The 24,805-nt window shown below is 46.1% G+C and overlaps 3 protein-coding genes across 5 annotated transcripts in view; 1 reads left to right on the forward strand and 2 right to left on the reverse strand.

The window, feature by feature from the left end:
• The window catches only part of DPP8 (dipeptidyl peptidase 8), a 30,337-nt gene extending 30,183 nt beyond the window's left edge, over positions 1-154 (reverse strand). Inside the window, exon 1 of the mRNA XM_075431758.1 lies at positions 134-154. The gene's annotated coding sequence lies outside the window, so the exon portion shown is untranslated. The remainder of the gene's footprint in view (positions 1-133) is intronic.
• Positions 2-11,619, forward strand: HACD3 (3-hydroxyacyl-CoA dehydratase 3). 3 transcript variants are annotated; one of them, XM_075431761.1, is made up of 11 exons: positions 2-86; positions 640-682; positions 1,693-1,766; positions 3,763-3,927; positions 4,940-4,991; positions 5,366-5,476; positions 6,104-6,231; positions 6,764-6,876; positions 7,437-7,543; positions 8,611-8,742; positions 9,717-11,619. In XM_075431761.1, the coding sequence occupies exons 1-11, from the start codon at positions 15-17 to the stop codon at positions 9,791-9,793; spliced, it is 1,074 nt and encodes a 357-aa protein (XP_075287876.1). In that variant the 5' UTR covers positions 2-14; the 3' UTR covers positions 9,794-11,619. The 3 variants fall into 3 exon arrangements, with proteins under 3 accessions (XP_075287876.1, XP_075287875.1, XP_075287877.1); XM_075431760.1 differs by lacking the exon at positions 2-86 and adding an exon at positions 353-488; XM_075431762.1 differs by lacking the exons at positions 2-86; positions 640-682 and adding an exon at positions 412-488.
• Positions 11,620-11,800: 181 nt separating this feature from the next.
• Positions 11,801-24,530, reverse strand: INTS14 (integrator complex subunit 14). Its single transcript, XM_075431759.1, has 12 exons — positions 24,488-24,530; positions 23,792-24,058; positions 22,318-22,425; positions 20,342-20,497; positions 18,868-18,986; positions 18,296-18,438; positions 15,869-15,961; positions 14,669-14,813; positions 14,282-14,415; positions 14,059-14,177; positions 13,618-13,683; positions 11,801-12,651 (listed from the first exon to the last, which is right to left on the reverse strand). Exons 2-12 carry the CDS (start codon positions 24,011-24,013, stop codon positions 12,400-12,402), a joined length of 1,557 nt encoding a protein of 518 aa, XP_075287874.1. The 5' UTR covers positions 24,014-24,058; positions 24,488-24,530; the 3' UTR covers positions 11,801-12,399.
• Positions 24,531-24,805: the final 275 nt, after the last annotated feature.

A 24,805-nucleotide genomic window follows, 5' to 3' on the forward strand; every position in this document is an offset into this window, starting at 1 on the left:
GGCGGAAGGGGAGAATGGGGCCGCACCGGACGACACCTGAGGCCACAAGAGGCACCTCGGGCCACAGCGGGGCCCAGACCGGCCCGGTGAGCGAGCAGCTGAAGAGCGCAGGACAGATCGCGGCGACCATTACCGCTTCTCTCGCCGCTGTGCGCAGGCGCACTGAGAACCCCCGACTCCGGCGAGCGCGCTGTGCGCAGGCGCAGTGGGAACAGCCCATCCCGATGAGAGCGGTGGGCGCTGTGCGCAGGCGCAGTGGGAGCAGCCCGCCCCGGGCAGGGCGGTGGGCGCTGTGCGCAGGCGCAGTAGGTGCAGCCCGCCCCGGCGAGGGCGGTGGCGCTGTGCGCAGGCGCGCGGGAGCCCCCTGCCGCCTGGGGAGCGGTGCGGTGCGCGCGCGCGCGATGGCGGGCCCAAGCCTGCGGCCGCACGTGCACTGGGCGCAGCGGCACCACGAGGTCTACCTGCGCGTGGAGCTGAGCGACGTGCAGGTACCGGGAGGGGGGAGGGGACAAGACAGGACGCGACACCCACCCGCGGACCCCGGCCGGTGCTTCCCGGTGTTGAAAGCCCCCCCCCCTCCCTTTCCCGCGCGTCGTGGGTGCGCGAGCCGCCGCCTCACGCCGCTTCTCCTCCCTGCAGCAGCCGGACGTCGCCATCACCGACAACGTGCTGCGCTTCAGAGGTGGGCGCTGCTGGCGGGGGGACGGGTGGGGGACGGGGACCGGGGGGGTCCCGGAGTCAGCGGCCGAGCCCCGTGCCGAGCACCGAGCGTGTAGGGAGGCGTCGCGACCCGCAGCCGCCTGCCAGCCCCTAGGCCGTGCCTTATTAGATAAGATAAAAAAAAAACCAATCTCTCTCTCCCCGCATTTAAATACCGGCGACATCTCCCCGCACCCGTGCTGCCCCGCCTCAGCCGAGCCCCAGCCCGCAGCTTTCCCCCTCACAAAGAGCTCGTTTGCAGCGGTTATCGGAGCTCGATTTGACAGGTAAAGCAGATCTCTAAAAGGTGGTTTTGTTTCAGCCGGGCAGGTGCAGCACCCTGCGGCTCGTCCGGGTGGCCCTCGGGATCCGCCGGAGCTGGTTTCATTTGGGTTTTCCCCATTTATCGGGTGGTTTTTGTGAAGACGCGTCGTCTAGGAAACGCGGCCTCCCCGGGGAGCCCCGGCCAGGGCCATTTGATAGGGTGCTGTCGCACGTCGCCTGCACCTCAGGATCGGCTTACGGCACGGAACGGCGGATGTTGAACTCCACGCGTGGGGTTTCGGAGCCCCACGTTTGCGGGAGCTGAGAGACGGACGTGCCCCCTCCTCTGCTCCCATGCACCCACCTGAGACCGGCCGCTGGGTCCCCCAAAGGCTGCTTCCCATCGGATTCACGCTAGCCGTGAGCAGCCTTTGAGCCCCTCTTTTGGGAATCTCACTCCCTGCCTTCTTGCAAGCACAGACCCTTTCCCAGTGCCGTGCGGAGTTGCCGCAGCTTTAGCTGCCGACTCCAGCGACCGCACCTCCGAGCAACGTTTTGGGCTGTTTGTGCCTTCCCTGTTACCGTGCGGTTTCCCCTCGCCTCCCAGCAAGGCAGGGGGAAGCACCGTAAAGAACCGCAGAGTATTCCTCTGTGTAAAGTGTCCTGCGTAGGTGGGGTGCGTGGAGCTGGCTGAGACCTTCACGCTGATTGTTAATTCTTGTCTTTTAGCTCAGGGTCATGGTGCCAAAGGGGACAACATCTACGAATTTCAGATCGAGTTCCTAGAACCGGTTGAGCCTAAAGTAGGTATTTTTGCTTTTCTAACTCTTGCAGAGAGAAAAAGTAATTTTTGAAAAACTTGAAAAAGGCTGTGCGCAAAGTTCACAATATGCTGTTTGGGTTTTCCTGGTGGCTCTGTAACTGCTGCAGACTAAAAGCTGTCTGTGGCAGCCCTCCGTCCCGGTGTTCAGCCACCATCCTGCCCTCATGCAAATCACCTCTGTGCTCGCATGGGTCAGCTTTAACAGAAACAGCGCGTTACATTTATCAGCTGGTAAACAGCAATTGTACAGTTTTTAAAGGACTTAAAGCAGCCAAATAATGGGACAATCTGGCAACGGGCTGTCTGATGCAGCTGTGACTGGCGAGCAGGGGAACACTGTGCTGCAAAGTGTCAGTGTGATGTTTCCTGGCTTCTTTTGCAGCCTGACAAAAGACAGTCATGAGAACTAGTGCTTCTGGCTTGGGCAGATTTTGTAGGCTGCCAGTACAGATACCCTGTGGCTCCTATTGCAAAAGTCTTTTCTTACTAGCTGTTGTAGTCCGATAGGAGAGAGCTTGGCTGGAAGAGCAGCTCCTCCACGTCCCTCACAGGTGGCTGTCAGGTCTGTCTTTACCTCTCGAAGCTGTTAGGGGCACAGGAGAACTTTAGGCTCTGCTCCCAGTGCAGAATTTGTGCTGCTAATTCCTGGCTGCCTGCTGGGGGTAGCAGTAGTCAGACTGGGAGCTGCTTCGGCAAGGGAGGAGACCGCCAGAGGGTGAATTTCTAGGGTCTGTCAGCAGGCAGGTTTCTGCTGTGGCTCCCACCAGGTACTGAGTGGCAGACAATGAGCATCCCTTGGTTCCAGGAGCTGGTCACTGGTTTGTCATCTGTCCCATAACGCAGCAGCTGCCCGTGTGGGAAGAAGCACCCACCACCGTCTGCGCGTGTCCCCTGGGCTGGCAGACGCGGGCTGTGCTGGGAGCCAGGCCTGGACGGCGAGCCTTCGCCTCTGCAGAGCAGCCTCCTTCCAAAAGTCCAGTCACTCTGAGTCACTGTGGAGGGGCTGGAGGAGAATTGGCTCTCTGGAATCCGTGTAACCACAGATGGTCAGGACTGGGAAGTAGTGAAGTCCAGGGTTTTCCCTTTTAGCTTTGATGTGCACTGTGAGTGCTGCTTGCTGGAGCCAGGCTGGCCACCAGTGAGAGACGGAGCCTCTGACGGGCAAGGGCTGGGCGTTGGTAGCTGTAAATCGCAGCTGCAGCCTTCAGATGTCCCAGGAGCATCCCAACAGCCTTGACAGAGCAGTGCTGGCGCAACGTCCTCAGTTAAGGACGCAGCTTGTGGCTCTCTGGCATTGGTTTCGGCTGGTTTGAGAGGCAGCCCACGCAGAGCACCCTGGCGTAGGCTCGAGGTGCGATGGTGGCAGTAAGGGTGGGCACCCAAGGTGACAGTGCTGTGGGCTGTAAGGATGGAGAGGTTCTGGGCTGCCACTACGCAGAGTGTGGCCATGGTGGAGAGGCCTCGTGGGGTGGCAGTGACCACGCCGCCAGCTCACCATTGTTTTCAGGTGTTTCCTAAGGCTGTTGGCTCTTCCTCTCGCTGTAGCAGATGTCACGTGGGCTCCCCTGCTTTGGACACGTACCTGTGGCTGATGGTAGAGTTATTTTTACCACTGGCTGGAGGCAGTGGGTGGCTCACAGTACTAAATGTGAGAACGTTTAAAGCCAAGATCATGGCTTCTGCCTAGGAAGGCTAGCGCTGGGGTCTGTGCTGGCTCTCTGTGGTGGGATGCAGCGGTGCTGTGCGGTACGGGCAGCCTTCCGAGCTGGTTATCAAGTCCTACAGCCATCACAGTTGCCACCTCAGCTGGCCTGGCCTTTGCTTCCATGACGTGGCTTGGGCAGCAGAGAGACACCTGCGCTGCAGCAGCCCGTGTCAGCCTTGCTCCCGTGATGGGGGGAGCTTGGGCAGCGATTCAGTCTCAGCGCTTGTTCCTTGGGACTTTTGCTGATGTATGTTCTTGTGTCTGCCCTCAGCCTGTATGCAGGGTGACTCAAAGGCAGCTGAACATCACTGTGCAGAAAAAAGAGAGTAACTGGTGGGAGAGACTCACCAAGCAAGAGAAGCGCCCGCTCTTCCTAGCTCCCGACTTTGACCGCTGGTTAGATGAATCGGATGCTGAAATGGAACTGAAGGAGAAGGTCGGTCCTGTGGGCACGTGTGGCTTGTGTTGCCAGCTACAAAGCAAGGGTAGCTGTTTCCTCGTGCATGAACTTGTGTTCTTCATTTACCTGGAGTTGTCTGGCACGCCGATTGTTACTCCTATTTCACACAGATCCCACGTAGAATTGGTTAAACAGCTCAAATTGTACGCAGGCATTCGGAAGTAGGCACACTTCTGGCTAGAAAGAGCAGCAGCGCGAATCTGAACTGGTGGCTGTGCTCTAGACTGGCACTGCCCAGGGTCTGCAGCTGGAGGCTTGCACCCCTTGCCCTATGCCTTTGCAGCCCTGTGTCCCGATCCATATGAGGATCATGGCAATGTGCCACGCGGAGCCCGCAGACCCCAGTTGCGGGCGTTGCTTGTCTGGAAAGCAGGGATTTCTGAGGCTTTCCTGAGCCACGGGGCTGGCCCTGACGGTGCATTCCCACCCTCTGGTAAGCTCGAGTGGCTTACTGCGGCAGGGCGGTGCAAGACCGCCTTGGAAAAGACTTTAACAGACCCCATTTCTGCAAATCTGTCGTACGACAAACGCTGCCCTGTTCCCCTCCACAGCCCCTGAGCTGAGCGCGGAGGAGAAAGGGCAGCTGCAATGCCAGGACAGCAGTGGTGAAGGGCAGGCAGAGCCTGGGCTGGATGGTCTCAGTTCCCTTCAGGTCACTGGTGGGTCATGAAATGTTCTACGGAACAGCTCTAAACAACATTAATAATTGAGAATTAACACAGAAAACAGCAGGCTTTTTCAGAAAAAGCACCTAATTACTAGAATAAAATACATAGTGAAGGTAGGATAACTAGTTAACACCCTCTGGCTTTTACCGTACCATAATTTCTGGATGAGGAATGTGCTGTTTTATGCAGGTGGAAATGTAAACCCTCTAGCAACTGGCTGCTTAGCTGAGTTTTAAACCCACTAGCTGTGCAGTAGTATAGTTAACAAATCACTTGCTAATTACAGTAATAGTCTTTAAAACCTTATCCTTCATCTTAAGGAAGAAGAAAAGATTAACAAAATGAAAATAGAATCCAGAGTCCCAAAAGACCGTAAGTAACCATGCCTTTTTTGTGCATAAGGTGGGGTTTAAAAAGCTTTTGTCACTCTTATACGCAAACTTGACTTCTGCAGAGCAATTTCGACTGGCATAGTGCATCTTGGAGGGGGATCTTTGTATTGTGAGCTGTTTAGAAGTCTAATAAAAATGGACTGCAGTTTCCAAGCAATTTTAAAAATCTGACTAGCAAGAATTGAGTTTAGAGGCAGAACCCACAGTGCACACAGCAACCCTTTTATCGCAGTCAATAGCTTCCCTTTTTCTTGTAAGCTTTATTCTCATAGAAAGCCTGTTTTGCAGCTGCACTCTTTGCAGGAGTGTTGCCATTGCACTCTGCTCACCTGATGTGTTTGTTACTGATTTTAGCTTTCAAACACCTGAAGAAGGGATATTTGATCATGTATAATCTTGTACAGTTTTTGGGATTCTCTTGGATTTTTGTGAACATGACAGTACGACTGTTCATCTTAGGAAAAGGCAAGTAATAAGCACTACTTTATTTACGTTGGGTGTTTTGTTTTGCTTTTAGTGGTGGTTTTAATACTTTCTAGATACTGAAATGTAAAGGAAGACATTTTTAGGAAACAAAACCATAAATGTGTCGCTGAAGCACACCATGAAAGGCTCTCAAAGGCCATCACAGTGTCAAGGATAGGAAAATACTGTCTTCTTGTATATCACAACTGCATGTTCTGATGGATGATACTTGTACTCTGCCAAGATTCCTTCTGAAGAAATCAGTTGGAGCAAAATGTCTCGCTCACTGCAGTGTTAGTATTTTTGAAAATGAGCCGGGCAGAGTATTTTGATTTTGAAGCAAGAATGATTCATGCTATTGAGGTACAGCGCTATCGCTTTTTTTGTAAAGTAATTACTGAAATAGCTCTTGATCCTTCTGTGTGTGAAGCAGAGCACTTGAGCAGCGTTTCTGGCCTAACTGCTGTGACTTCAGGATAAGGCCTATAAAGAAGTTACATAATTAGGCATAATGTTTTTTTTTTTCAAATACAACCAGAATCCTGTTATCAAAAGCTATGCTGCTGTGCCAGCTTCCTGAACATGGAAATTCATTTGTTCTCTGAAATGGTTTCCTGTGTCTTACAGATTCCTTCTATGATACATTTCACACTATTGCTGACATGATGTATTTCTGTCAGACCCTGGCGTTAATGGAGATTGTGAATTCACTAATAGGACTAGTCAGATCGCCGCTGATACCTGCTGTAGTGCAGGTAATATTTTAAGATTCTCCTTGCTCTTCCCATGTTTAAAGTACATCTCTATTTTACACAAATGTTGAGACTCTCCTAAAATAAGTGATACAGCCTCACTGGCACTGGACTAGAGAACATTAAGAAATATTCTGCCTCAAGAGGCAGGAATTTGTGCTTCCCAGTCTCAGCTGTGGCAGGCTGTCTTCTTCCATCACCTCGGTAAGATAGTTCAGGACAGCAGAAGCAAGAAGCGGATGGCGAGAAGCACATCATTTTGATTTGGTGGCAGTGTTCTTTTTATCCTGGTTGTGGCTGTTGTGCATAAAAATGAGGATGGATGGTGTAAGGTTAGGTCCCTTGGATTGCACCTAAGTACAGAGCAGAAGGGGTGCTGATAAGAAGCAGGTCACAGCTCAGCTGCAGTTAGTTATGTGCTCGGCGTATGTTTCGGGCGTGAAGAGTAGACACCCTGCGTGTTTCTGACAGCAAGGACTTGCTCTTTCTTTTGATGATGAGTGTGACTGTTCCTTGATTTGTTTTTCTTAAACAGATATTTGGAAGAAACTTTATTTTGTTTGTTGTCCTTGGAAGCTTAGAGGAAATGCAGAGCAAACCCGTGGTGTTCTTCGTATTTTATTTCTGGAGTATCATTGAGCTGTTCAGGTTGGTGGGATTTTTCTTCCAGCAGGAACCACAGAACAATGCTGTTGTTCCCAAGAACTCCTAAAGAATTTCTTGATCTTTGTATCTTTTGGAAGAGTGGCCCTAGTGCATTGGCCCCAGAGGGTAAAATCTCCTTGAGTCACAGACTATCACAGCCTTCCAAGGATGCTGCAGCTGCCAAGAGCTGGGACAAGGCTGGAGCCTGAAAATAATACTGCCCCGAACTTCGGGAAACCTGTTGCTTTTTTCCTTGAGGGTTCTGTTGCTTTGAGTTTTTATTGTTAAGTGAGCTGCACTGTGCTCTCTTTCTCTTTCAAAAGAAGTATTTTGACAGGTTTATTAGGCAAGCCAGGCAGTTACATGCATCCATACGGTCAGAATAATGGCATTAGTTCTGTAAACTGCCGAATAAGGGTGTGCCCGTCATGATCGTAGGAACAATTTTTGGAATATTCTTTGGGAATCATGTTGACTATACCGCATATACATGCAAGACTAATTCTAGCAGCAGCTTCCATTTTAAACAGCGTCTGTTTCTTCTCATGCTGGATCGGTTTTAGGTATCCGTATTACATGCTTTCATGCATTGGTATTGAATGGAAACCACTAACCTGGCTCCGTTACACTACCTGGATCCCTCTCTATCCTTTAGGAGGCTTGGCAGAAGGTATGTCCGAAAAAGACAGTTTAATCAACAACAAAGTCAAGGTTGTGCAAATAATTTTTTTTTTGGCTGCTGGACTAAAAACTAATAGACTAGAACAACAGATAAATAGACATGTGCTTTGAGCTGAACCAAATGTAAGCATTTTTGTCTTTCTTACTGAATCAAATATTTTTTTTCAATTTGATGTGAAAAGAAGTCTTCCTTTTGGGCACTGGAGAGGCAAGTAAAGGCAACAAAAGGTTACCTGAACAAAGTGACCAAGAGCTTTAGTCCACGCGAGCAGCACAGGACAACGATGCTCGCTTGCCTCTGCTGATCCACAGCAGCCCATTTTGTCTGCTAGACCTGACTTGGTCAGCCCAGCTTGGGTTCGCAGCAGCTCACACATCTTGACATGATGTTGTAAATCACTGCACAGGACAGGCAGGGGCCGATTCTTCCTCTGAAAGCAGCACAGCCTGCTCTGAGACAGGCACGGTGCTTCACAGACAGGGCTCTGCTCCCTTTCTGCTTTGAGAGTGATGGCTCCATGGAAGAAGCAGGCCCCTAGTCTTCCTGCTGTACCCCCTCTAGAGTTGGGGGCTTTACAGTGAACTCTTCTGTCTTAACTGGTCTGGATTATTTTTAATTTTTTTTTATTTAAGAAGCATATCACCGCTCAGCTTCTAGCTGTAAGCAATGTGTTGTAATGGCACCTGTCAGAGCCTGTTTCCATGAGCCAGGAGTAGGCTCGGGCGCTGCCCAACTCCAAGCACAGGAGAGACTGTGCCCGTTGCGTTGCTGTGTGTACTTCTGCATGGTAAATACTGCTGGCGAGGGCCCTGCAGGCTCAGCTGTGCAGAACAGTATCTCACCAGGCAAGCTCATGGTTATAGCTAAACTGCTATACTGCCCGAGCTAGCTGCTGTCCATCATCCTGCATGTTTAAAAAAAAAAGACAGCTTTAAAATTGATATGATTAATGAGAGCTAGCAAATAAGAAGGGAATATCCTGAAAAAGTTGGTGTGGGCTGGGCAATTGTGTATTTTATCTGTGTTTGATAATGATGGTGGCCTTCTGCTTTCAGCCGTCTGTATCGTTCAATCCATTCCAATCTTCAGTGAAACAGGGAAATTTAGTCTGGGATTGCCAAATCCACTGAACGTCACAATCCAGTTTTCATTTTTCCTTCAAATATACCTTATAGCCTTGTTTTTAGGTAAGATACTTAATTGTGTTTCTCACTATTAAAATAAAAAGGCCAGATTCCTCTGAATAAGTATATTTTTCACAGAAAATTAAATTCCTGCATCTTGGGGACCATGGCAGCACAAATTTGTTTGAGGTTAAGCATTATCCTTGTTGCTTGTTTATGTAAATTTGTCAGTGATAGAGGGGAACACACCTACAATTAGCACTGGTTATACCCCCAAAAAGGAGACCTTGGTAACAAGTTAGCAGCATTATCAGCTGATCACTTGGGTTAAAAGAATAATTTTTACATGTATTTATAATCTCAGTATACTTAATTTCACCTTTTACATGGTATTTGAGCTTTGGAAAGATTTAGTGGAAATCTGAACATAACTTCAAATTGAAGCAGTGTTTAACTAAACTGCATTGTAATCCCTAATGCAACATAAAGTCTTTTTTTGTTTTCCAGGAAACAATATAGAAAGCTCTTTAAATAGCAATCTATTTAAAGAGGACCAGTAGTCGATACGTATTTGGTTTCTGGTGTTACATTTTTAAACATAAGTTAGCTTCATAGTATGCACACCCAGTATCTCTGGGTAACCAGAACTCAGTAGCATCTAACCTAGAATTTTAACTGAACTTTCACTAGATTTCTCCCTTTCACAGACATTGCCTAAAGAATACCTTTAATCGAGTTTCACTCTGAAATACCTGTTTGATCCTTCCCCAGCTCTGCACAGCCGGTGTTGCAACTTTAAAGTGACAAACCAACCTTCAGAGCAGCCCAGTACCAAACAGCCTGTGCAGCAACTCCTGCCTCACCCAGCAAGAAAAAAACTTGCTGTAGCTTTCAGTGCTATACACACCCTTAAGCCATTGCTTTTTTGTGTGGTGGTTTGTTTGGTGTTTTTGTTCTTGTTTTTAAAAATTTGGTAGAGCCCTCTAGCATTAAAAAGATGAAATAATGTCCTACCTAAACACTTCATTCTTTCTCAGGGGTATTTGTAAACTTCCGTCATCTCTACAAGCAAAGGAAGCAGCACCTCGGACCAAAGAAGAGAAAGATGAAGTAAAGGAGGACTGCGATGCTTTCTCATCTAACTTCTCTCAATGACAAGATAAGCCTCTAATTCTTACGGTTTTACCCACTGTAATGCAAAGAATTTTGTAAAATTAAATGATCAAGCTAGATTTCATGATTTCATAGTGAATTCAGGTAACATTCCCATATACTGTATTTTGTTCCCTTTCAATCATGTATGCATGGCATTTACCTTTGAACAGTCACATTTAAACTTGTATCCTGTCAATTACCATATTCAAAAGAAATCCTATTATCTGCATATAATATGCTTACAAACAGTGGAGCAGCACCAAATAGAAATAGTGGTTATCTTTTAATTGGATATTTGCTCTTTCAATATTGCATGCAGATAGGGCTTCTGATGTCAGGATATACCGTTGGCCGGCCCGTGCTGTTCCTAAGGTGCATCCTGATGGCAGGAGGAGCACAGTCCGAGACCACTGCCAACAGCGGCCGGGCGCTCGTTAATGGTTGGGGTAAACTTGCTCAGCACATACCCTGCTTTTCTTCTGCAGCACACTGAGGCAGCAGAATTAAAACTGGAAGTTGCTAATGTCAATTTAAATGCTACCAACTTAGTCTGTTTCTAGTTCAGCGATAGGTACCACTTCCTCCTAGCATATGAACAAACCCCAGCAGAACTCCATCCCACCCATGCACAGGGAAAACATGGAACTGTCATGGGAGACCGGGGCTCCTCTGACTGTTCTGGGCAGGGCTGTAGTGCCTTCAGAAAGGCAGTAAAGATTGCTTTTCTCCTTAAATTGAGAGCTGCAGCTGAGCATTTGGTGTATATGCTTTGTTGGCTGGCCCCTGGTGGGATGGAGTAGTGGCTCAAAATAACCGTGTATTATTTTGATAGCACGTGTCATATCTCAGTTATTGAGATCCCACACAGGGTGTGAAGGGACCCTTTCCTCTGTGCTGGCTTTAAATGACAGCAACTACAACAAAAAAAAAGAGAAGCTCCCCCCACATTCCAGGTCATCTACTCTCCCTCCTGGAAACCTTTGTTTCAGTTGACTTCATTTCAGCATGCCCTTCTTCACATCTAGCCTCCTGTAGTTAATTCCAGATCCCTCTGGCCTCCTTAATCCACTTTAGAAAACGTGCAAGAAGTTTGCTCTAAACCGTATTGTGGTCATGAACAGGCTGCTTCACAGTAACTGCCACCGCTCCCAGGGCGATGCAAAGCAATGCCAGCAATCCCGAACAGGCACTGAAGTTGAGATTAGCTTAGTGCCATGTTACTAGCTATCTTTTTCATACTGTAAAACAATACGAATCCTCCAGAAAATTATATATTAAAGGTCACAAACATTGTACTGTTTGTGATATGGACCCAGTGATTGTTACTGTAAAGGAAGGGAAATAGTGTTATAAGGAGATTTTAACAAAGAACTGGTACAAGCTCCACGCTGCATTTCATGAATTGTGTCCTGTCAACAAGAGACACGATGCAGCTGCTCTTTAGGGATACTTGAGGCTCCCACTCACAGGAGAGCGCAGCTCACTCCACTCAGGAGAGTTGAACTTTATTTACACACTTTGTCTTTCACTGTAGCACGCACTGTACCTATGTTTGAATTATGTCAGAGGACTGAATTAGCTGAGTAATGGAACAGCAAGGATCACTTTCACACTTTAATTTCTCCACTGGGCATTTCAACTTCTGTTATGAAATCTGTATGTATTCATACATGCTATTTCTCAGTGAAACAGTGGTACCTAGTGCAAGCTGTCACGGATCTTACACTACTGAATTTTAGTCCTTCAGAAAGAATGTGTTTCTATTAATAAAGATTTAAAACCAAATTTTGCTTTAGTTCAGTTGTTTGTTCTTTCCCTGAATGTGGGAAGTTGTGTAGTTTTTTATCTAACTCCTGTGACAAACAGCTAGGAGTCGAGCCTTCACCAGGGCCATGTTTTAGGCCCGTGCACCTATAAGCATGCACACAGCAAAACTGCTGTGAAAGTGGAACAAATCCAACTTAAATTTTCAGGAAGAATTACTCTTTATTAATATTACACAAATAAAAAAACTTGTCTCACAAGATTAAGTTAACTTTCACAAGCATAAGCACTGCAGTGCAAGTGATAACTCTCATTACGGCAGTACAGACTGGCTTTCCAGTTTGGCATGAAATCAGTGACAACACCCTGAAATCAGCTGTCTATCTGATCTTGCACAGTGATTCTCACTCATGTTTTCTTTGGACTAATCAAGTCGGTGTATATAGTAGCTGCCTTTTAGGATACTTTTACCAGTGAGTTCAGTTATGTAGTAACCACATTTTGGGGGAGGCCAAAAGCCATGAGCAGTCTGATGATGGCATTTTCTCTCCTCACATGGATGGTGGGTAGAAGTTACTCAGTACAACACAGTAATTGACTTTGGGACACTTTCCACAGTTTCCCGGTCTGACTAAAGCCACCACAAACTAGCTAAACTTACTTAGAGAGCACTGATGTAGGTAAGGGACCCCTCTTTAATAGGAAATTCTCCAAACAGTAATTAAACAGGCCCCAGAAAGTGACAAGAAAATCTGAACCACTTTGAGCCTTAAATCTATAGAACTTCCCAAAATGGAGACTTCACATTCTTTCAGTGCTGCTACTGGAAAAGTCTGTCTGCAGTGGAGCAATGTTGTGATCATAGGCAGCATATTCCGACGCTCCAGTACTTGCCACTTTCAGCTGCTGCGCAGCGTGTGTGAGCTGAAAGGCTGCGTCGGGGTGAGCCGTGTCAGGAAGCAGGGTGCACTCCCGCTCCAGCATGTCTGCCACGCCTTTCAAGAGGTCCAAAAAGCCAAAGGCCAGCGCTGCCTTTCGTAAACGATTAAGTTCCTGCAAAGAGGCAAAACTCCTTGTCAAGCCACTGTAAGTCTTTACATAAAAAGTCGGTTTCTTACTTTTTTTTTAAAGGAAGCTTATTCACTTAGAGGAAAATAACCTGAGTGATCAGTACAGCTGCTGGAAACTGCCTGGCTGCTCATGAGGTAAAAACTGCTTCAGGGCTGAAGATGACAGTGGCACAACGAAACAGCTGGGTTTCCTTTGAACCCTTCCTATAAATCTCCACTTCTCTCTTTTCCCATTTGTGCATTCAGCTGTTGTGCCAGCCTGCTTTTGTCTGTGTCCCAGCTGGGGGTGGCCTCCAACTTAGGCTTCACTGACTGCTGCCTTTAGCCATAGTGTCCAGAAAAATATATATATATATATATATATATATATATATTCATTTTTCTTCACTATAAACTGAGGAGTGCTTATGTGGATTTAGGCAGGGTATTCATTCTTAAAGTCTCTGGGGGCTACAACAACAAACTGCTCCAGCCCTAAACTTACAAGAGGAACAATTACCTCCAGCTGCAGTCTAGACTACGGATTATGATGCTGTGGCCAAATGTGCCTAGAATTTTGTCTTTCTCTGCTTCAGTTGCAGAAAAAATGTAAGAAATATATTCAGACTCAGAATGACATCTGTGTTCCTATTCCTCTCCGATCCCTTGGTTTATTTCTGCCCGGACTACAGCCTAAGATCTGCAAAGAAGTTCACTGTGGAAGCAGCAGGCATCATGAGGGGTACCTGTAAGCATGACATGTCTACGCCACTCTGCCAGGAAGTCATGGCAGGGAAACCAGATGCCCCGTCTCACCTTAACTAGCCTGTAAAAGAGACCTAGGAGGTCTCCTGTATGTTTCTGCAGAGCCCTACAAGCCTGCACAGAACATACCACAGGCTGTGCTCCTCTGCCTGATGCACCCCTGTCGCTATGGTTCAAGCTTGGGCCAGCCTGAAATGTTACTCACTTTATAGAAGGTTTGAGTCTTTTCAGGGAGTTTCCTTGCATTTCTCAAGATCTTCTGTACATCTGTCTGCAGAAAAGAAAAAAAAAAAATCTTGGCAACTGCTGGGGAAGCTACAGAAAAAATCCTCGACTACTTATTCATAAATTAGCCTGACCATTGACAAGACTGCAGCTCACAAAGGCTGAAACATAAACGGTAATTATACTAAATCCAATAAACTAAGCCAGATGCTACACTGGAGACACAGCTTTCATTGAACAAGCTATGCTTTCCGACTGCATTTTAATCATGACATTTTAAAGAGGCAGTGTTTATAAAAATGAAAGAAAAGCAATAAAGCAATTACGTTTAATGGACAAGACACACACAGACTCCACTTTGCTAGTAAGATGGCTACTGCTGACCCACGTAAAGCATCAAGCCCAAAACCTGTATCATTACCTGGAGGCCACTTGGTTTAATCCATACAGTCACATTCTGTGCGTAACTGCGCTTGTTCTTGGGCTGCAAGGGGAAAGGGCTCTTGTTGTCATCCTCTCCGTAAGGATTTTCTTTTGCATCTGGGAGAAAAAAGAAAATAACCAGACTTAACAATTAAGATTTGGCAAGGTCATTCACACAATGCCGAGTGTGTGAGAGTTACTCAAAGGAGTGTGACCAGTACCTGAAATGGGTCCAAGCTGTGCCATCTTCCCTAGCCACGGAAGGGGCTCAGGGCCAGGTTCAAAGAGTGACATCATGAGGTTTGATTTCTTCTTGCTGTCAGCTTGTGAATAGAGCATTCCATACCACTCTGGCCTGTTGAAAAGAACAAATCCCACATGCTGAAAATCATCCAACCTGCTTTGCTGAGAGTTTGCCTCCCTCCCACTGTGTGGAGGCTCACTATTTGCAGTGTATACTGGCAGAAACATATCCACAAGTAAAAATCCACAGCTTTGTCTAGCAGTGCAGAGTTCTGTACAGAGTACAGCTATAAATAAGCATAATTTATAAATAAAGCATAAATGAGCAAAGTAAGAGATTTTCAGGCAGACATCCAGCTCCATACCCCAACTGGACGACAGCCACCATGCCTTCCACTTTCAGGCTGCCATGTAATAACACACAGAAGTTGGGGATTTTCCCGGCAATCTGATTAGCTGAATTCTCATCTTCGGTGTCATCTGTGATCCCAGGGCCCACCTCATCACCTTCTGGGGAAGAATAAAAGCAAACAAAGAGCCAAGATAAGAATAAATTCAAACACACTAGTTCTATTTCCATGACACCACTCTGTATTTTATGCTGTGCAAGAGTTAATTAATGCTTTTGTAGAACGAACAGCCGCTAAATGAAGTGTTCGGGCAAAGTGGCACTATAATGTTATCTAAATATTGCACTGCATCCTACTCACAAAACTGAGTTACCAAAAAACTGCAACAAACCCTCAGCTTTGAAGAAACTAGAAGTGAAATGGAACAGCACCAAGAGTCTGGCCATGAATACATGGCGGCGTCTGCACCAAAGGCATCCTGAATTTCAGGTCCTCCTCTCCCATACAATCTGTGGCCATTATGAGAAAGTTGCTATGTTTGAGCAGCTGGAATACAGCTGTGGTTGAACTGTTCATATCTTCTAAGGTGAAAGGCCTAGCAGGATAAGAGTGTTAACGCAGAGATGAAAGCAGAGATGGAGCTTTCATTCTTCTTTACCATGAGAAATCTCACTTTCTCTCTGCTCCACTCCAAGGCCATGACAAACGGAAAGGGGAAGTCCTTCTTATCACAGCCCGATAGACAACAGTAGCTGCAAGTGAGTAAAATGCTTAACCATCCTTGAAGCCTACACCAGTCATTTGTATAGATACTTACATACTTGGCCACAATGAGCAGCAATTAATGCTCAAGTGCAACTGAGCAATCCAGTTGTGATTAAGATCAAATTTTTCACAACGAATCATTCCAAGAACCATCTTGCACCACATATTTCATGGCCCATAACAATTTTTAGCTTTAGGTTTAGCATGTTCGATTAATAATGATGCTACAAGGACACTGTTCCCTCTATTAACTTTCTAAAGAACACACTATTCAAAAAAAGAAAGAGCTTGTGTTCAAGGTTTTAATTTTAATGTAACCACACAAACAGGACTTTAGAGACATCTGGCATTTTGATAAAGCATAAAACCTCTGCTTCTAGTCTAAACCACAACAGACATTACAAGGGGATTGTAAGGCAGATTTTGCTAAAAGGAATAAAACTTGCTCACCTCTGTTAAGTGCAATGGGCAGTACCAAGTGTCTGGACAAGACAGGAGGGCTAGAAATGTCAGCTATATCTACAAAACCGACAATTTCTAGATCTGTGGGGAGACAACAGGTTAAAGTCAGATATGGAAATAGCTGAAATGTATTCAGAGTCAATTTAACATTACAACTTCACCACTAGGTTTTCTGAAGCAGTGACTAGAGGCAGCACAACAGAGCCCTGACCTGGACCGAGGTGTCTAGGTGTTCGCAGGATACAATCATTCATACGTAATACCACGACACTTGAAGATCAGAACATAACTTTCATCACACACATACTGCTGTCCATGAACCGTGTTGCTAGACAAATACAGAATTGTTAACATTGTTTTTTACACTGTACCCAAACCATTGCCATTTCATACAAGCAAAAGGAGAGAAAAACAAAGGACTAAACCAAATCTACCAGCTTCGAACTGGCACCACGGAACCTGCAGGAAGCCCCAGTGGGGCATGTTTCCAGGACTGAGAAGACAGAGTTGTGGTTCTTGAGTTTTATATGCCCACTGGAAGTCTAAATGCAGCTCCACCTCACACAGAGTTGTGGGTATTTGCTGGTCAAAGATTGAGGCAGCCGTGTTTTTCACACTCAGCCTTGTCCAATCTCCTCCCCACGTCTTGGCTGCAAGAAACGCCCTATCAGGTTCACGTCCCTCAGCCACGTGAAGGTTTTGGTGTGTGGCTTAGGGCTAGCCTTTGACCAGCTCTACACTGGCAGAGCTGTAGAGAATACCTGCTTTGGAAACGCTTCTCTACACTAGACATGGTGACACATGGTGTGCTCGAGCTGTGGACACAGGTCCATATGTGTATGGCACAACTAGAAATTCAATGCATCTCCAGCCTGTACGGCAGCTGGAACCGGGGAGCACAGTCTTCCCCTTGGCAGCCCAAGCAAAGGACCTGGCCCAAAGGTAATTCAACGGATTCTTCTCATAGCTGAACCACGAACACTTGATTAAAGCCACGGAGGAATTCAGGGGCGGAGCACACCATACACTGCATTTTAATGCACACAGAGCAAAATTTCCTTCATGTGAAATTCCTGGCTTTGGAATGACAGGAGAACTCTAAGGCTGACTGCAACACAAAGCCTCCCTCACCACACTGCATGCCTTTTTTCTTTGCTTCTGCTATTTTGGGACAGACACACATTCCTATTTTAACAGTATGCAGCTACAAATAAGAAGTGATCACACCCCAAATGAGAAATGTTTTTTCCTTGCAGATTTAAAAAAAAACCAAACAAATCAAGGCAATCTTGGTGGCAGTAACTTATGGGTCGCAGTTCATTTCCTTGCAAAATTTTACCACTATTATGTCTTCATTCACATGCGAGCTGTGCACATTTTGATGACGAACACAGATAAAAAGGAATTCTACAGGACAGATCCAGGAAATTAAATTGCCAGTAGAGCTAGAAACTCACAAAAAGAAATAATCCCAACAGACACCTGGGCATGTGATCTAACCGAGCCGCTCTCTTTGCACTTCTCAAACAGTGCATAGCCAGCAGGAACTCCCAGCAGCTCCCTTGCAGAGTCTGCCACACTGAGGTGTCACTCAGGGTGCCAACTTCCAGCTCAAGAGCCACCGCAGACTGGAATGAACAACAAAATACACAAGGCCAAGTGCACTGCCGAGGCGCTGAGAGCAATTTTGATGCTATGGTGCAAACTCAATTCTCAAAGCAAAGCAGTGAAGTTCAGCGCATTCTCTCCAAGCAGCGTACCTAGCCATTCGCAATTCCCAGGCATAGGCTGTCTAGAGACTCCTTGCTGTTCATGGGCGCAGTCTCCACTAAAGCGAGGGCTGAGAAAGGTTTTCTTTGCACAGTTGCTTTTACAAATAACTTAGTATCGGTAAGAAGTGACAGGCTGACAGACAAAGTATAACGACACAGATTTCATAAATTTCAACCTGCACTTGTGCTCCCTCACCAACTCTTCTCAACTCCACTCCTAGGGGATTCCTTCAAGAAACCTCCAGAAAGATGCTAGTTTGTCTCACCCGGTAATACAGAGTCTTTCTGATAAAGGCAACACCAATAAAAAATGCAGCCCCTTCTCCAACACACCTCTCCCATCCTCCATGAAGCTTAGGAGGGTATTCACGGAAAGCAGCCCGTGGCTTGCCTGCCCCTAGAAATCAGCACCCCCAGCCTTGAAAGTGCCTCTGCCCTCCTCCAGCCCTTTCACCAGGTGCACACGGCTGACACAAGATGATGGTCTTGTCCCCCGTGTGCCACATACACTAAAAAATTAGAGTCAGTGACTGATCCTTGAAGAGAGAAAGTGGATGAAACAGTAACTCTGCAGGATAAGAGGTGGTAGTGAAAAGGTAGAAATCAAATGGATTTAAGCAAAAAGCAATCAAAGATTTGTTACCTGTATTAATTGCTTTAGGGATGGGGTCTATTTCCTCATCTATAACGAAAGGTTCTGGTCTGGGAAATACTTGCACATCAGATGTTAAGTGGCCACACTTGAGAACAGCATGGAATGGTGTATAAGCCAGGTCAATTAGCTTTCTAGAACATGATCGGTTATTATTAAGGAAAACATGATACATATCAAATGAAAATAGTTTCTCTAAAGCACACTAACTAAGCCCCTCCATCTTGGTTTTTTTCACTACAATTAATTTAACAGTTCTAGCACTGCTAAATTACAAAGCAGCATATTATCACACTAATGGCAAACTAACAATAATTCTGGAAATTAGTATCTTCTATCCGCCAGTCATAAACAGGTGCTATGGTTTGTTACAGATGATTAAAATAACTATTGACCTCAACCAGTGAAGGTCAAGACTAAAATACAGTTAACAAGATCATAAACTAAAAGAAAAAAAGGTTAATTACAACACCCCATATCATCAGACTTCATTATAATTGTTTTCTTTTACAGATACTATCTGGAAACCTTCACAAAGGTATATTATCTACAAGTCTACTAACCCAAACATAGACTGTACATTCTTCAGGCAAAGGGGTCCATCAATGGTGAAAATCTGCCCTTCCCCATTGTTTAAATCTATGAGCCGTTCCAGGCAATCTAAGGAATCTGTGCTTTGAAGCTGTAAAAAAATAAAGTGAAATGTTCCTGTTAAGTTTTCTTTTTACTCTTCCGTTATTAACCAGTACGTTTTCAGAAAATAGTCACAACACAGCAAAAAGCATCTGATGGGACGCTATCAGGATTTTTTGCTGTCTCATTCCTTTCTGAAAAAAAACAACATTCTTGATCTCCCAGGAAATGTACTCCTTCTGTTGCATTTATATCAGATCAGACACAGCATTTGGCCTAGTAACAAATAATCACACAACATCTCAAGCGGAAGGGACCCACAAGGATTGCTGAGTCCAACCCCCAGTGCGTTGCTTTATCATGCCAGGTTCTGCTTCAAAGGCAGGTTCAAGCAACCAAAAATCCCAGAAGCTCTCAATCTTCAAGGGCACAGGAATGCCTTAACTGCACAACATTTTATTGGTACTGCGAAGCTTCCAGCTCCTTCAGGATAACAGAATTTTTAGGAGGGAAGGCAGATGTAATTCTTTTTGAGAAGTTCTTAGAGAATGCTTGTGAAAGCATTATCAGTAATAGAAGATGTATTTTTAAACATTTTCCCAGTTATTCTGATGTGTAAACAATGCTTCAATCCATCAGCTTAATCAAGAAGATCATCCTTGATAGAGACCTTGAAGGTGAAATGTCTATCGCATGCCTAAGCAGAAAATCCTTCTGTGATGGACAAAAGAATACAGGTGTCAAGGCAAAAGCAATGCTATTCATGAAACCTAATCTAAGGAACTTTAGTCTATACAGGCTTCTTTTTAAACTTTTTTTATTCAACCGAATTTTAACCACTGTGAAGATGTTTAAAGCTGATATTGAGATTTTCAAAGGCACCTGACGAGAAAGAAAACAGTCACCTTTCCTCCAAAACTAAGGGAAGTTGGTTTGAACACTGGCTTAGAGACTTTAGAATTTTGCTCACTCATATTTCTGCATAAAGCTATTACTGGTTTAAGTATTGAGCACCTTTGCAATAGAAGTAATTTATTCAAGAATTTAACTGTAGATTAAGAAAAGCCCCCAAAAGCATTCTGTGTAATTAATGCATGAAAGTTAATAACATAAACGGAGATATAAAAATTGCGTAATACTCCTCAGGGAGAAACTGACACAATTTACACAGATTATGATAATAACGCAATAGCAGTAGATAATAACAGTGAAATAATACACTTTAAAAATGACACTGCAGTTACATATCACCAAATAACTAACACTAAGCACCGGAATGACAACTGAACTGCAACTAAGCACAAGAACATCCAAGTGTGTTTTGTGCTGACCTGATCGTTAGCTCAGAGAAGAACAATAATTATCCAAGGTAACAAAGAAGAAGGTACGTGTTAGAGACATCACCTCTTCGAGATTTGCCATGCACATGACGTACAGCTTGGATGGGAACGGGAAAGGCAATGGAAACCGACTGCTTTCACTTCGCTGGTTGTGAGTAGCTAATGAGTGCCGTAGGGAGCCTCTGCCGATCCCCAAGCAGCCATCAGTGACAAGAACAACCTTGAACGAAAGAGGACAGATTAGCGTTTCCAAGACAAGGCACGTTTCTGTCTGCAGAGGGCAACTATACTCCAACGCGTTTCAGTCATCTTCCTAGCAGCATGCACTTCTACACTGCAAATCCCTGCTCACACGGGGATTTCATCCACAGAGCTGGGCAAAGCACTGCGAGTTACATTTCCAGACACAGGTACATAAATGAGAAATTGAGGATTTAACCATTGCTATTTAAACTACATGCGTGGTGAATACGCACGTTGTTATAATTAGACAACTGCACTAAAACACAAATTTCAAAGCCAGAAACACACCATGCTGTGCATAAACATGGCCATTTTTAAGTGTAGACCAGAAGAACAGTGACTATACAGCCCCAAAAGCACCCTGCTGCTGATGGACTCAAAAACTTCAGGTTTATTTCAGAGGGAAGATAAAGCCCATTTCTTTCGCACAATCTGGAGGGCAACCCAAAACCCAACTTCCACTACACGCCACAGAAGCCATACAGAATGTAGTATTAATTACCCTAATTCTTTGCAAAGGAATACAGCTGCAGGATGCTCGCATTTTGCAGCAGAACTATTAAAACAAAAATAGGCATTTTTCCATTCGGTTGCACATCCAAGGTCACTCCTGTAGAAACCTGCACTAATAGGTTATGCTGAATAATGGAACTATTTACAGTGAGCTGAGACCCAGTCATTCCCAGGGCAGTAAAACAGACGCTCTCTCAACACTGTGCAGCAACGGCAGGCATTATTTTTGGCTGAGAGGTAACGAAAATCAAATCCAACCGAAACTCAATGTATATCTGCTAAATCCAGATTTGTATTCTCTCTTCATCCTCAGTCTCCCTCTTTCTCAGTCTCTTCAGTTACCATCTGAACTGTTGCTCACTTGCAATGTTTTTCATTATTACAAGATCCTGCACAGTACCTTCCCCACTGCCTTTCACCACCCCATCACCTGAAGTTCCAGTAAAATGAGCCACGACACCAGCGAGAGACCAAATTGTTGAGGACTAACCTATACTTGGTTTTTACATCTTTCTAGCTCTTTGCTTTGAATGTCTGCTTTTCCAAGGTGCCTTTTATCCTTGTTAGATTATGAAGCATGGCCTAGACAATAAACCTCTCTTTTGCCCTTGAGGACTAGTGCTTGAGACATCTTCCTAGCTCACCGAGCTGCAAAATTACCGAACTGAAATCCTAACCCAAAGAGCAAGAGGCTCTGAAGAGTCTCAGAAAACCGAGGGCTAAGAGCAGACTTCGCCAGAAGAGGCAGCAAATTCAGGCAGCTGAGAGCTGCAAGGGCTGAATGGAGTGTGTGAGCAGATGCACACCAAGTGACTCACTGGGGGAAGACGACAGATCAAAGCACGCTCAGCACTAGTCCCATGCTGTTGCTTGAGATGTGCAACTCTTACAAGCCCTGGAAACCATCAGGTACTGGAGAAGAAAGGTTACTGTACGTGTGACTATACCCTTTCCAAACTGAGTGAGGCTCTGGGACAGAAGATTGCACCCAGATCAAACGCCAAGCCTCCAAAACAGTACTCTTGGGCCAGATTTTATAGTCCACTCCACTACAGTAACACATTGGACAGGACACAGTCTAATTTTTTGCTGCTGAATATTTTAATAAAGATCACCTTCTGTTCATATTCCAGATACATCCAAAATACTCATTCTTTGTCTTCCCGTAGCACCAGCATGCCTGAGAGTATTCAAAGTTTCCAAATTACATTCCCATTTCCATCTGCAACTTACAGGGAATACCAACTGTACACTAGATCCCAAGAATGGTGGTATCAGTCGTACCTGGCAAGGAATTGCTGCACCCCACTCCTGCTGGACAATGTTACAAACCCCCAGCAGCGCTGACTCTAGACACGTTTTGTCATAATCATCCATGTTACTTAGAGCTTCCTGTAAAGACAAACACCACTGTCATTGCTGGGTGAAACATCACTACTAGGAAACAGAGAAAAGTTATTCACGGTTCTGTGGTAAGTCAGCATGTTTGCTTTGCACTGTAACACAATGCAAAGTGCTATGTTCTTAGATGACCTGCAAAGCTTAAAAAAAAAAAAGATGTAAGCAATAGTGAACGATGTCATGAGACAACAAAGAAAGCAGACTTTGAAGAAACTATAAAATCATAAACGCAACTCTTTGGGAAAAAAAAAAAATCCTTTGCCATGTCTCAAAGAAACAGTAAAGTCAAAATTTGAAGCAATTTCTAACATGAAACATTTAGATTAGATAATCCTCCCAGGTGTCAGAGCAACTAGAGATTCAGAAAGTAGGCCGCAAGGAGCTCGTCTCACAAAAATGCTTTGGCAGAGAGAGTAACAGAATCCAAAACTCACATCCACATCCTGTTTCTGTAACCATAAACCAGCTTTCTTCCTCAAAATGAAAACATCACACTTGACACAGCATCATAAGAAGGGTGCAGCTGTAAAACTAACATGCTAGAAGAGCCTGGCTGGATTCTTGGCTTTCATAAATTCCTCAAATGAACTCTTAGGGAGGGGAAAATAAAGCAAAGAGAATGCACTGGCATTCATCTGCTAAAATGCAAACATAAGAGAGAATATCTGTTAAGATCTGTATGTCCCACAACGGACCAATCTAAAATATGGTGCCCCGTGACAGCGATGTGTCATTTCATCCAGATATTACCTATGACAACCAGACACATACGTGTGATTTTTACTGTATCCAGAGACTTTCAGTGCCATACTGCATTCATGTCAAATGTCAAATTTCCCTCTCGGACCTTCTCCTTTCCATTTTCTCCCAACTTCCCATCAGATCTGTGAGGCCTAAAATCACTTATTCTCATTCTCACCCTGCTTCAACTGCTGCACACTCTCACAAGCACCTCCTCTCTACCAAATCACTCGACTCAAAACCTTTCTAAACGGTCCTCTCTGGTGCATCATTTATCAAATCAACAACTACAGACAAACACACAAACGTCACAGAACCACTGGCATTTTTAAGAGCTTCATCAGGCAGCCCTTTCCTCTGTCCCCACTTTTAACTTAATTAACCACGCACCAGTGGTTACCCGCAAAGGTACGCTCTGCGAAGTAGCACAATGTCTCAAACGCATTGATTTCACCCATCCTTAAAATAAAGAGAAAAGACTCAATTCAAGATGTTGTGCACAGGATGACAGGAACTCACTCAGTTTCACTGTCGTTCTGAAACTTGCCTGGGCTTTTTGGTTTTATTTTTTTCTCCATGTCGACACCTTACTGCTTTTGCGTTTCACGCATCCTACCTGCAGCGTGTTGTAATCTCTCGTAAAGGGCACCATCAGTTCCCAGAGCGACGAAAACACCACCAGGGCCGTGAACTCCAGCTTGTAGTTGGTCGCCATGTGCTCGAACAGCATGGTCAGGCCGTGGATCGCCAGGTGCTTCCGCTGGTACTCCTCGGAGCCCTCCACCGACACCGGCCGTGTCATGGAGAGCGACACGTCCATCACCACCACCGTCGGCATGATGAGAGGCTCCTCTCTGCTACCGTCGCGGAGAACAGCGATCCGCTGTGTGGAGGAAGAAGGAATAAGGCCACATGCGATTACTGAAGCCGCAGTTACGAGGCGATGCGTCTCACCCTCTCACACTGACCCCACCGTGCAGCGGGGGAAGCAACAACTACCCTTTTGCCCCCCCCAAAACGCGGGATTTAGCACAGATTAAGCCCACGGCTCTCCTCCTGAACCACACACAGCGTATCCAAGGCCTGGAAACGGTGAGGGCGGCCGGGGCTGAGCCTCGACGGGGGAAAGGGAGCGGCAGGGACACCCCGAGGGCCGCGGAGAGGCCCGGGGAGCCCCAGCACAGAGCCAGCCCTCCCTCCGACGCCTTCCCGCCCAGCGGGACCCGCGACTCAGCCCCCGGGGACAGCGAGGGGGGTTTCGGGGAGCGAGGGGTGAGCGCAGCGAAGGGGGAAGGGAAATGGTGCTGCTCACCGCCGGCCCGCCGCGCCGCCATGGGTCCGTCGCACAAAGCGTCCCCCCCGGAACGCCGCGGCCAGGCGGGAAGGGGCCGGGCCGCGGTGCGGCCCCACGCAGCCCCGGCGTTATCCGCGGCAGGCCTGGCCGCGGGGGGCAGCGGGAAAACCGGGATTTTCGGCAATAAAAGGGGGAGAAGTCTGTACTTCTTCCCTCTGAGGGTGACGGAGCCCTGGCCCAGGCTGCCCAGGGAGGCTGTGGAGTCTCCTTCTCTGGAGATATTCCAGACCTGCCTGGACGCAGTGCTGTGCAGCCTGCTCTGGGTGACCCTGCTTC

Source organism: Opisthocomus hoazin, chromosome 10, assembly GCF_030867145.1.
Source record: "Opisthocomus hoazin isolate bOpiHoa1 chromosome 10, bOpiHoa1.hap1, whole genome shotgun sequence".
Lineage (NCBI taxonomy): Eukaryota > Metazoa > Chordata > Aves > Opisthocomiformes > Opisthocomidae > Opisthocomus > Opisthocomus hoazin.